This window comes from Hemiscyllium ocellatum, chromosome 26 (genome assembly GCF_020745735.1).
Source record: "Hemiscyllium ocellatum isolate sHemOce1 chromosome 26, sHemOce1.pat.X.cur, whole genome shotgun sequence".
NCBI classification, from domain to species: domain Eukaryota; kingdom Metazoa; phylum Chordata; class Chondrichthyes; order Orectolobiformes; family Hemiscylliidae; genus Hemiscyllium; species Hemiscyllium ocellatum.
Window position 1 is genome coordinate 54,295,012 of NC_083426.1, and position 13,371 is coordinate 54,308,382.

General features: G+C 42.2%; 1 protein-coding gene across 2 annotated transcripts in view; it reads left to right on the plus strand.

Moving 5' to 3' along the window:
- The window catches only part of LOC132828478 (lysine-specific demethylase 5B-like), a 215,027-nt gene that overhangs the window by 25,314 nt on the left and 176,342 nt on the right, over positions 1 to 13,371 (plus strand). For both annotated transcript variants that reach the window (XM_060845644.1, XM_060845645.1), the window contains exon 5: positions 9,250 to 9,384. In XM_060845644.1, the coding sequence (XP_060701627.1) occupies positions 9,250 to 9,384 (135 nt within the window). The remainder of the gene's footprint in view (positions 1 to 9,249; positions 9,385 to 13,371) is intronic.

Below are 13,371 nucleotides of genomic sequence, written 5' to 3' on the forward strand. Positions count from 1 at the left end.
AGCTCAAAAATGGTCTGGGGAGAGCCAGGAGGGGGCACGAGAAAGGCTTGGCACAACGGATTAGGGACAACACAAAGGCATTTTACACTTATGTGAGGAATAAGAGAATGGTCAAAGAAAGAGTAGGGCCGATCAGGAATAGCGTAGGGAATTTGTGTGTGGAGCCTGACGAGGTGGGGGAAGCCCTTAATGAATTTTTTGCTTCTGTCTTTACGAAAGAAACAAACTTATTGTAGTGAATGAAACCTTTGAAGAGCAGGTGTGCATGCTGGAATGGATAGAGATGGAGGAAGCTGATGTGCTGAAAATTTTGTCAAACATTAAGATTGACAAGTCGCCAGGCCCGGATCAGATTTGTCCTCGCCTGCTTTGGGAAACTAGAAATGTAATTGTTTTGCCACTTGCGAAGATCTTTGCATCCTCGCTCTTCACTGGAGTCGTACCTGAGGACTGGAGAGAGGCAAATGTAATTCCTCTCTTCAAGAAAGGAAGTAGGGAAATCCCTGGCAATTACAGACCAGTAAGTCTTACGTCTGTCATCTTCAAGGTGTTAGAAAGGATTCTGAGGGATAGAGTTTATGACCATCTCAAAGAGCATGGCTTGATTAAATGCAGTCACCATGGCTTTGTGAGGGGCAGGTCATGCCTTATTGAGTTCTTTGAGGATGTGACTAGAAAAGTTGATGAGGGTTGAGCTGTGGATGTGGTGTATATGGACTTCACCAAGGCATTTGATAAGGTTCCCCAGGGTAGGCTCATTCAGAAGGTCAGGAGGAATGGGATACAGGGGAATTGGCTGACCAACAGAAGACAGCAAGTGGTAGTAGAAGGAAAATATTCTGCCTGGAAGTCTGTGGTGAGTGGTGTTCCACAGGGCTCTGTCCTTGGGCCTCTAATTTTGTAATTTAGTTTGTAATTTTTATTAATGACTTGGATGAGGGGATTGAAGGATGTGTCGGCAGGTTTGCAGATGACACAAAGGTTGGAGGTGTTGTTGACAGTACAGAGGGCTGTTGTAGGCTGCAGGGTGACATTGACAGGATGCAGAGATGGGCTGAGAGGTGGCAGATGGAGTTCAACCTGGATAAATGCGAGGTGATGCATTTTGGAAGGTCGAATTTGAAAGCTGAGTACAGGATTAAGGATAGGATTCTTGGCAGTGTGGAGGAACAGAGGGATCTTGGTGTGCAGGTACATAGATCCCTTAAAATGGCCACCCAAGTGGACAGGGTTGTTAAGAAAGCATATGGTGTTTTGGCTTTCGTTAACAGGGGGATTGAATTTAAGAGTCGTGAGATCTTGTTGCAGCTCTATAAAACTTTGGTTAGACTGCACTAGGTGTACTGCTTCCAATTCTGGTCGTCCTATTATAGGGAAGATGTGGATGCTTTGGAGAGGGTTCAGAGGAGGTTTACCAGGATGCTGCCTGGACTGGAGGGCTTATCTTGTGAAGAGAGGTTGACTGAGCTCGGACTTTTTTCATTGGAGAAAAAGAGGAGGAGAGGGGACCTAATTGAGGTATACAAGATAATGAAGAGGCATTGATAGTCTCTGGCTATCCACTCTATTTCCCAGGGCAGAAATGACTAACACAAGGGATCACAGCTTAAAACTGTTTGGAGGAAAGTATAGAGGGGATGTCAGAGGTGGGTTCGTTACAACAGAGAGTTGTGAGAACATGGAATGCGTTGCCAGCAGCAATTGTGGAAGCAAGGTCATTGGGGACATTTAAGAGACTACTGGGCATGCATATGGTCACAGAAATTTGAGGGTGCTTACATGAGGATCAGTGGTCGGCACAATATCCCTAGTTTGTTTGCTGGGTCAAAGGAATTGTGTGGATGATAACTAAATCCCTAAAGACATGATCTGTGGCAAGCTTGCTTTAAATATGAGACTACAGGTTTCCTAGGTCTCTGGAAAATGTTCTGATACTGTAAGTAACTAATCAAACTATTCAGTCTCCCAATTTTCCTATCTAGTCAAATCAACAAAACATTTCAAATAAGATAAAGAAATGTGAGTGCTGGAGTTCTGAAACATGGCAACAGAAATTGCTGGAGAAATTCTGCAGGTCTGCCACGCCTGTGCTGTGCCTTGCCCTGCCAACTGTCCGTACCCTTGCTTGGGTTAACCCCTTACACTCCCTCGTTCCCACACAACTCCCCTATGTGGTGTCTCCGTGCACTCCCTCGTCCTTCCACGCTCAGTCGATTTGATTTTTTTTTGTTTTGTTTCTTTTTTGTCCACCCCATGTCCCCCGTCTCGCGTGCCCCTTCGTTTCCTCTCCCCACCCCAGTCTCGCGCACTCCCTCACTCCTGCCGCCGCCGAGGTCACTTGCGCACACCCTCTTTCTCTCCCCCCCCCCCCCCCCCACCCCCCATGCAATCTTCGTACATCTGTACCTCCAAAGCTGGCCTGTTGCCCATTTCTGAATTTCTCATTATTGCTGCCGTTTTGGCTGCTAGTTCTACAATGATGGGACCCCACACTCTGCAACTCCTGTCTTAAACCTTTCCTTTTCTCATTCTACTTCCTTTTAAGGTACTCCTTAGAAACCGCCAAATTGATTAGGTTAAAAGCAAATTACTGCGGATGCTGGAATCTGAAACCAAAAGAGAAAATGCTGGAAAATCTTAGCAGGTCTGGCAGCTTCTGTAAGGAAAGAAAAGAGCTGACGTTTCGAGTCTAACTGACCCTTTGTCAAAAATTGAGAAATAGGGAGGTATTTATACTAGGCTGAGAGAAGGTGAGTCCTAGCTGCAGAAGCATAGGTAGCAATAAAGAGGTGATGATGACAGTGCAGAGAGAGATTATAGGGAAATTAGGAGCTGTGAATGACCAAGGCTGAATCTGGTGCTATGTGACAAAATATGTGGGGGATGGGTGAAGCAGAGGCAAAATGGAAAACGGGGGGGAAGGGGGGGTGGTAGCAAAGGAGGAAGAGGAGAGGAAAAAGTTGATTGGAGGGGGAGAGAGAGAGAGAGTAATAATCAAGAAATTACCTCTTTTTTTTATTTCTTGATTGTCTCTCTTTCCCTTCGCTCCCCACTCTCTCATCACCTTTTTCCTCTCTTCCCCCTTTGCTACCCCCCCACCCCCTACCCCATTTTCCATTTCCATCTCTCTCTGCACTGTCATTATCACCTCTTTATTGCTACCTTTGCTTCTGGAACCAAGACTCACCTTCACTCAGCCTAGTATAAATACCTCCCTATTTCTCCCTTTTTTTTAGCTTTGACAAAGGGTCAGTTAGACTCAACGTCAGCTCTTTTCTTTCCTTACAGAAGCTGCCAGACCTGAGATTTTCCAGCATTTTCTCAAATTGATTAGGTTGTTGGCTGTCCAAATATTTCCTCCCTTTTTGTCTCTTTAGATATTTGGTGATAACATTCCTGTGCATGGTTTGATATGAGTTGTTATACATTTTCTACTTTCTTGTTTTTAGCTATAGTCTATCTCCTAGGTTCCTTGCAATGAATGTGCACATATTCCACCTGGAGCCTGTAGTTTAATATGCCACCTATTTTGTTGTTTTTCTGGAATTAGCATTAATATGCATGCTTGTATAATAAAACCAACACACCAACAAAAACTCTTATTTTCAGTACTCTTCCAAATCCTTCATCAATTGGTGAAATTTTAACTTTTTGTGCTTGTGATATTAAACATTTGGATTCTGGCTTTGCAGTGCTTACTTTGTTGAGTCAACAGAGGTTCTTTAGAAAATTGTTGGTCTCCCTGGGCTTGTGAAACATACAGTGGGTTCTGATATAAAGCAGTAGTCCCATTCTTGTGCGATCTCGAGTTCTAAGAAAATCATGCATTTAGTTGTGCCACTCAACCATGTAGGGCTGGAATTGCGTTATACAGGTAAAGAAAGTTCTGGTTCTGCAAGTAACATCTAAAATTTTCAGTCACATTATTTGTGTTGTAGTGTTATAACAGAATCGACTGTAGTTTGAACATTTCCTTCCTGAAATCAACTAAGCTGACCTCTGATTTGATGCATGCTTTCTAATGTGCATCGCTTTGCAAGTTAATGAAAGCAACTGCATAGTATTTGGACCTCCTTTGTTTGACCTGTCTGGCCCCAATCATTAGTACCTCTATTGCATGCTCATTGAAGACCCTTTTAATAATTTGTGGAACCCTTTTAATAATAGAAGTGCTCATCTCTTTTAAAGAGTCCATTTTTACAGCATGGAAAGAGGCTTTTGGTCCATTGTGTCTGTGCCGGTCATCTCACTTCCAACTGTTCCAATTCCATTTTCTGCAACTTTGCATACTATAGAAGGCTACGGGTCATTTCAGATGTTCATCTAAATAGTTGTTAAATGTCTTGTGGCTTTCTTTTAGCCAGTGATTTCTGGAGCCCACAGGTCTGTGGGGAAATTCCTTTCCTGAAGTCCTCTTTAAATCTCTTGCTCCTTACCTTGAAAACCTATGCCCACTTGGTTATTAACCCCTCTATTGGGGGAAAAGGTTTCTCCCTATCTATCGTGTCTAAGTCCCTCAGTAATTTGTACACCACAGTCAGATCGCTCTTTGTCCATCTCTGCTCTAAGGAAAGCAATCTTAGCCTATCTGATCTCTCTGTAGCTGAATCACTTTAGCCCAGGCAGCATCTGGGGAAATCTCTCCGGCACCTGTCTAGTGTAGTCACATTTAGATTAGATTCCCTATAGTATGGCAATAGGCCCTTCGGCTCAACAAGTCCACACCAACCCTCCCAAGAGTAACTCACCCAGACCCATTTCCCTATCCTATATTTACCCTTGACTAATGCACGTAACAACATGGGCAATTTAGCATGGCCAGTTCACCTGATCTGCACATCTTTGGATTGTGGGAGGAAACCAGAGCACCTGGCAAAAATCCATACAGACGTGGGGCAAATGTGGAAACTCCATACTTACAGTTGCTTGAGGCAGGAATCGAACCCAGGTCTCTTGACCTGTGAGGCAGCAGTGCTAATCACTGAACCACCATGCCATTTTATTCCTGATGAAGGGCTTTTGCCCGAAACATCGATTTTACTGCTCCTCGGATGCTGCCTGAACTGCTGTGCTCTTCCAGCATCACTAATCCAGAACCCTACATTGTTGCTATAGTGTGATGCACACATGCATTCAATGCCTTAAGTAAAGGCAAGTAACCCTTCAACCACCTTTTTATCTACCTGTCTTGCATACTTCAAGGGTCTATGGACCTGCACACCAAGATCCCTCTGTCTCTCTCTACTTCCTTTGGTCCTAGCATTTAATGTTAGTGGTCTCAAAATGCATGACCTCATACATGCATTTGCCAAAGCTCAGCCCATCTGACCAACCAATCTATATCATTTCAAGGATTTCATTTTCGTTTTTTATGGAATGATGAATTTTTGTGATTTGCAAACTTACTGGTGAAACCTGCAACATTGATGTCCAACTCAAATGTACCTAACAAACCGCAAAGGATTCAGCCACGCGCACGCACACACGTCATGTTTGACGATCCTTGATTAATCCTTTAATCTCCAATTAATGTCTCTCCCCTCACCTCTGGTTCCCTGGTTTATCTCTTCCATTCTTCTTGACTAACACTATATTATATTACTCCTCCTGTGGCCAGAGAGGGTTTGAGGATAACTGTCGAAGTCCCTACAATCTTCTCCTTCGTCTTCCATCTCATCTGGACCTGGGATTTATCCACTTTCCAGTCTGAAAAAACTGCTACTACTTCCTCTCTCTCAATGTGAATTGATTCTACTTTATCACAAACCCCCTCCCTGATTTCTAAACCTACATTGTCCTTCTCTATTGTGAACACCGATGCAAAGTCTTGGATACCAACTTGGCTTGACAGAAAGACACAGAAGGTGACTGTAGATGGTTATTATTCAGACCAGTGATGTCCTGCAAGGATTAGTGCTGTGTACATGTTTACCACTATAAACAATTTCCATGAGCGTGTAGGAGGCATGGTTAATAAGTTTGTTGATGACACCAAGTTTGTTGATATAGTGTGTAGTGAAGAAAATTGTCAAAGAGTACAGCAGGATCTTGATCAATTGGGCCAATGCACTGTGGAATAGAAAATGATGTCTAATTCAGATAAATGTGAGGCATTGTTCTTTGGTAAGACAAGCCAGAGCAGGACTTTCACAGTTAATGGTAGAGTTCTGGTGATTGTTGCCAAACAGATACCTAGAGGTGCAGGTGCCAAGGTCCTTGAAAGTGGTGTTACTGGGTAGTAAAGAAGGCATTTGGTATGCTTTCCTCCTTCAGTTAAAGCATTGAATCCTGGAGTTGGGATGTCAAGATATGGGTGGATAATACATTGGTATGGACACATTTGAAGTGCTGTGTGCAATTGTGGTTGCCCTGCTATAGGAAGGATATTATTAAGCTGGAAAGGATCCAAAAATGATTTACAAGGATGTTACTGAGACTGGAAGGTTTGAGTTATATGGAGAAGCTGGATAGACTGGAACTTCCCTGAAGCCTAGGAGGCTGAAGACTGACCTCTTGATTTTATAAAGTTGAGGAGTACAAGGAAGGTGAATAGCCAAGGTCCTTTCCCCAGGTTGTGGGGGTCCAGAACTACAGGGCATAAGTTTACAGTGAGAGGGGAAAAACTTAAGTGCAACTTTTTTTCTCAGTGGTGCATACATGGAATGAACTGCCGGAGGGAGAGGTGGATGTAATTATAATGTTTAAAAGGCAGGTACCTGGATGGGAAGGCTTTAGAGAGATGTGTGCCAAATGCAGACAAATGAGACTAGTTCAGCTTAGGAAACCTAATCAGGATAGGTGAAATGGGCAAAATGATCTGATTTTGTGCTGTGAGACTTTTAAGTTCTCATTTAAAATGTCAACTACGGCTTCCAGCTCAAAACACAGATTAATACTTTGGTCCCTATGGGCCTTGCTGTTTCTCTACTTATTCTCTTAACCCTAATATACTGATTTTCCTTTTAATACTAACCACCCATTCCTCCCTACTACAGTAATTATCTCCTTGATAAGTCTTGTGCCACCACCTTCTCTTTTACACCTTTCACTATTTTGCCTAAAGATTCTTTACTCTGGAATATTAACTGCCAGTCCTTTTTTTGTTCTCTCAACCATGTCTCTTGTATTATAATAATGTTGTATCCCAATGTATTAATCCATACCATCAACTAATTTGCCTTACTTGTAAGACTCCTTGCATTATATTGAATGGTATCTAGCCTTACTATGCTCCCTTATGCCTTAACTTGATTATATTTGCATTGCCTTCCAGACTGATTTTGGTGATTTTTCTGTGCATCATTCCTCAAACCCCTGCAAACCTCCCCATGTGCCCTCTCTCTGACTCTAACTCTTAAACCACAAGTTCATGTCTCTATCTTACTATTCCTATATTAGTGTGTGTTGTACCAGGAGTAATCCAAATACTACAACATTGACTTTTTTTTCCCAGTAGTTACTAGCTCCCTAAAATGTTGCTGGACCGTACCCACTTTTCTCCTATATTGTTTTTGACATTGGGACCAGCAATCTCTGGGTTGTTCAACTCTCCCTCCAGAGCGCCCTGCAGCCATTGCATGACATCCTTGATCTGGGCCTCAGGGAGACAGCATACTGTCTTGGAGTTGCCTCTGCCACAGATATACCTGTCTGCACCCTTCACTTTTGAATTTTCTGCCACCATTATTCTCCCCCTCTTTCTGCTCCAACCTTGTGCATCTGGGCAGTGTTTCCCAGAGAACGGTTGCACTTAGTTTTCCAACAGTGAAAATTGCTCTAGAATGAGGTGCACTCTGAATCTTTCCTCACTACTTTCTGCCCCCCCCATCTTCTAATTGATGGTCATTCATTCCTTCAGGCCTTCAGCTGAGGGGTGACCATGTCTAAGGTTTACTATCCATATAACACTCAGCCTTACAGGTTCACTGCTGCAGAACCAAGCATCAAGCTAATTAAACCAAGGGCACTTACAGCAGATATGATTGTCCAGACTACTTGGAATGACTTCCAGCATGCTACAGATGGTGCAACATACAGCACTGAACTCTTCTGCCACACCAATCTAGAACTGAACTTCCCTTATGTTAATCTTAAGGAGCAGTGTTCTGAAAGCTAGTGCTTCCAAATAAACCGAGATTAGAGTGGTTCTGGAAAAGCACAGCGAGTCGAGCAACATTCCTGATGAAGGGCTTTTGCCTGTAATGTCGATTTTCCTGCTCCTCTGAGGCTGCCTGACCTGCTGTGCTTTTCCAGCACCACTCTAATCTTGACTCAGTCCTCACTTTCGCTTTCCAAATAGACCTGTTGGACTATAACCTGGTGTTGTGATTTTTAATTAAGTTAACCATACTCTCCTTCCCCTACAGTTCTTTGGTTAATTAAAAGATTTTATTATTTTGGTTCTTTTACTTCACTTCGTTGTTTTCCTAATTTTTACCATTTATAGCATCCCTATCAATAGTTTCTTATCAGTCAATCAAATTTTAGATTTTTTCATTTTCCCCCAACAATAACTGAGTTCAGGAAACTCTTCCTGGGTGTTTCATCCTGATGCTGACTAGACTGCACTCTTCCCAGGCTGTGTTAATTCATTATACTTGTTATAGTATATGAGGAGTACAGTCCTCCTAGCTGAGATCAGATAAAATATTAACTGACATAATCAAACTTTCATATATAACTTGTGTTAACTGTTTGAAAGAGCTTTATTTGTAACATTTGCATTATTTAAATGAACTGCAATTTCACCTAAGCCAAAGAGCCAAACATGTCATGACGTGTATGCTTGTTTTTTGTAATAGCTTATTAGTGTGTAACCATTTTCACTTATACACGTTTTGTTTAGGTTTTTCATTAAAACCTTAACCATTCTACTAACATTGTTAATTATGTAACATAACAATCAGAGAATTAGGCAAATAAAATCTGTTCAGGTATCATTAATTATTAAAATAATGGAATAAAAGACTATACAAGTAATAATAATTAGAATGAACTGTTGGATTGCCAAGTGGTTTTTGAGCGTAAGTCAAGGATGAGCTGTTTTCAGATGATCTGACATGTGATTGCAGTTACACATTCTGGCACTGAAGTTGACTAGCATACCACGCCGTTGATCAAGCAGTTTTTAAAAACAGGGCAATGAGGAATACTTCAATTTTTTTTAAATGTAAAGTTGAGTTAAATTATTTGCTGGGTAATAGGCATTAGTTTTACAAATTGTATTAAGATTACAGTCATTGTTTTCAGTGTGTCCAGAAGCCAAGCCTGATCAATGATGAGAAAGACCAAGAGTACAAGCCACATGATATTGTTCAGCGACAGTCTGTGCACTCTTCAGAAATGAGCATGCCGGCCCGACGAGCGAAACGCATGAGATCTGAGGTGGGTGCAATTCTGCCAGTTATCAATTAACAGTGTGAAATTTAAGTTGTAATTGGTACTTCAATTGCTGTAAACGCAATGCTGGATAACGGGTTCATGGGATTTAAAATAGGATTTCAAGTATGCCAATTGAATTTCTTCAATGTTGTTTCACTAAAGTTCTCTTGTGAGGTATGATTGCCAACTGTCTCTTCCAAACCTTGCCATAGATCATTTATGTTTTAGCGAGTTTTGAGAAGATTTGCAGCTCCGGTTGAGGTTTTAGATGTAGGTCTACTCGCTGAGCTGCAAGGTTCACTTCCAGACGTTTTGTTACCCTACTAGGTAACCTCTTCAGTAGGCCTCATGCGAAGGAATTTTCAACATTGCTGCTTTCTATTTATATGTTTGGGCTTCTTTGGGTTGGTGATGTCATTTCCTCTGAAGTCATTCCTGCCCCTTTTCTCAGGGGATAGTAGATGGGGTCTAACTCGATGTGTTTGTTGATAGAGTTCCAGTGAGAATGCCATGCTTCTAGGAATTTTTGTGCGTGTCTTTGTTTGGCTTGTCCTAGGATGGATGTGTTGTCCCAGTCGAAGTGGGGTCCTTTTTCATCCATATGTGAGGATACCAGTGAGAGAGGGTCATGTCTTTTTGTGGCTAGTTGGTGTTCATGTATCCTGGTGGCTAGTTTTCTGTCTATTTGTCCAATGTAGTGTTTGTTACAGTTCTTGCATGGTGTTTTGTAAATGACATTAGTTTTGCTCATTGTATAGGGTCTTTCAGGTTCATTTAGCTGCTGTTTTAGTTTGTTGGTGGGTTTGTGGAAAGGACTAGTGGAAAATTCCCTTCGAACCCGCTGTATAAATAATTGCTGAGGAGGCATCATTAGATACTTTCCACTTACAGCAGCCCGTGGTATCTTATGGGAATGAGGGGCGGAAGACAATGGGAAGTTTTTCTTGAAAAATGCTTTTGACTTCCTCAGGCTATCAAAACCAGAACAGGTCACAGTTATCATGCATATATAATCTTTTCATACTGATGGAAAGCTCTTCCAACCAAAAATTGATTTAGTTCCTTCTTGAAGGCTTGCTTGCATGAAGCCAGAATGTAATGCAGTGCAATGCAAAAGCTGTCTACTGTCATAAATGAACTACTTGAGTAGTTTATAAGTATGACTGTGGCTCTTGATATTTCAAGAGATTGAAATCAACAAGTAATTGATTTTGGTGTACCCCTTTCTGATTGCATTCAAGCCTGATGCTCAAAATAAAGTCAACAAAGATGTTTTAAGTATCTGAGGAGAAATTGAGTCTCTGGAGCTAGTTATTATGCTGGCATAGAAGCAAACTACAGTGAATGCTGAAATCTGAAATAAAAACCAGTCTCCATGCTTGGCAAATCTGGCATTGAGAAACAATTCATGTTTCATAGAAATGAGATCTCCAATGTCATTCCTATAATTTTTCTGAACCTTTTTCCAATGTTGTCAATATGTATGGGACTAAAACTCAATCTAATAAACAAATTTGTTGTACCAATCCTCCAGTAACTTTCTTCTGACTTAACCCTTTGTTGCTTGTTCAGTGAATTATTATTTTCTTAATATTTGCCATCTCGGCACAAACACTGACTGTTCAGTGCTAGGGTAGAGGATATCTCCACAGAGCTTGAGAGAAAGTTGGAGTAGGAGGAAAGGGATTGAGGTGTTATTGTTGCCCACCTTGGTACCAGTGACGCTGATAGGACTAGGAACTTGCTGTTTTAAGTTGTCAGTTAGGAGCCAGATCCTCCAGTGTAATAATGTCTGGGTTGCTACCTGAACCACAAGCAAGCTGACACAGGGTAAATCAAGTCAAAGAGTAAAATGTTGGCTCAGAGTTGATGTGATAGAAATAGGTTTCATTTTGTGGAGCACTGGCCCAGCAGTTGCTTAGAAAGCTGTCTCGCTTCTCTGGCTTTGCTTGAAGTGTGGTGGGACCAATCTCCTGCTTAATTGAATAACTAGGCCTGTAAAGAAGCCTTTTTGGGATATGATGTGGTGGAAAAGGAGGAAAGTTTGAGAGAGGGAATATGTAGCAAAATGATACATCAGCATTGCAAGGAAATTATTTAGGTAAAGATGCACAGCATGGGTCAAAAAGGGGCAGAGTGAGAGACTTTTTTTTAAAAAAGTGCCCTTCAGGTCTTCAGTACTCTGCCAGAATGTTGCCTTCACAGCATTGAGTGTCTCCAACCATTTCTTGTCATGTTAAGTGAGTCGAAATGGCTGAAGACTGGCATCTGTAATGCTGGGGATGAGTACAGGAGGCCAAGATGGATCATCCACTCCGCACTTCTGGCTGAAGTTTGCTGTGAGTGCTTCAAGTGATGTGCTGGGCTTTTTCATCATTTAGCATAGGGATGTTTGTGGAGCTACCACCTCCAGCCAGCTGTTTAATTGTCCATTGTCTGGATATTGCATGACCGCAAAGCTTTTAAATTTAATCCGTTGGTTGTAGATTTGCTTAGCTCTGTCCATCACTTAGTGCTTGTGCTGTTATTACAGTAATAGAGCCAGACAACATAATGGAGGTTATTCTCAATCGAAAGTTGCTGCTCCCCTAGCCAAACTGTTCAAGCACAATGATAACACAGGCATCCACCTGATTCTGTGGAAAGTTTGTCAGGTACATAAAAGCAGGACAAATCCAGTCCAGCCAACTAACACTCCATGAGTCTCCACTCGCTTTAACAGTAACTTGATGGGAGGTGTCATCAACAATATGAACAAGCAATACTTGCTGAAGAATAAACTGCTTTGTGAAGCAGAGTTTGGGGTTTATTAGGGCAACTCTGCTCCTGACCTCGTTACAGCCTGGGGTCAAATCTGGACAAAAGAGCTGAATTCAGAGATGAGAGTTCTGAGCCTGACATCAAAGCTGCATTTGACAGTGTGGCATCAAGGAATCTTAGCAAAACTGGACTTGATGGGTGTCAGGGCAAACTCTGGTTGGAGTCATGTCCAGCACATAGTAAGGTGGTCGTGGTTGTGGGAGATTAGTCATCTCAGTACTAGGATGTCTCTGCAAGAATTCTTCAGGGTGCTGTTCTAGGCCGAATCATCTTTAGCTGCTTCATCAATGGCCTTCCCTCCATCATGAAGTCAGAATTGGGGATGTTCACTGCACAAGGCTCAGCATATTTCACGATTGCTCAGGTATTGAAACAGTCCATGTTCAAATGCAGCCATGTCTGAACAATGTCCAAGCTTGGGCTGACAAGTGGCAAGTAACATTAGTACCACACAAATGCTAAGCTATGAGTATCACCAATAAGAGGCAATCTAAGCACTGGACCTTTTTTAACATTCAATTGTGTTACCAACACTTAACCCCACACTATTAAAATCCTGGGTGTTATCATTGACCAGAAACTGAATTGGACTTGCCAAATAAATAGTGATTACAGGAGCAGATCAAAGGCTAGGATTACTGTGGCGAGTAACTTATCTTCTGACTCCCCAAAGTCTGTCCGTCATCGACAAGGCACAAGTATGATGGAATACTCTCCATTTGCCTGGATGAGTGCAGCTCCAGTAACACTCGAGAAGCTTGACACCATGCAGGATAAAATAGCCTGGTTGATAGGCACCACACCCACTCCCTCTACTGACACTCCGTAGTAGCAATGTGCATCATCTAGAAGGTGAACTGCAGAAATTCCCCCAGGATCCTCGAAGTACCTTCCAAACCAATAATTACTTCCATCTAGAAGGACAAGGGCAGTAGGTACATGGAAAAACCACTACTTGCAAGTTCCTGTCCAAGCCCCTCACCATCCTGACTTTAAATTCATCACTGTTCTTCACTATTGCGGAGTCAAAATCCTGGAATTCCCTACCTAGTCAACCCACAGCAGATGGACTCCAGTGGTCCAAGAAAATGTGCCAGTGCCTTCAAATGCTGGCAAGCCAATGATGCCCACATCCCACAATGAAGTCCTGACCCTGATATACCTAACGAT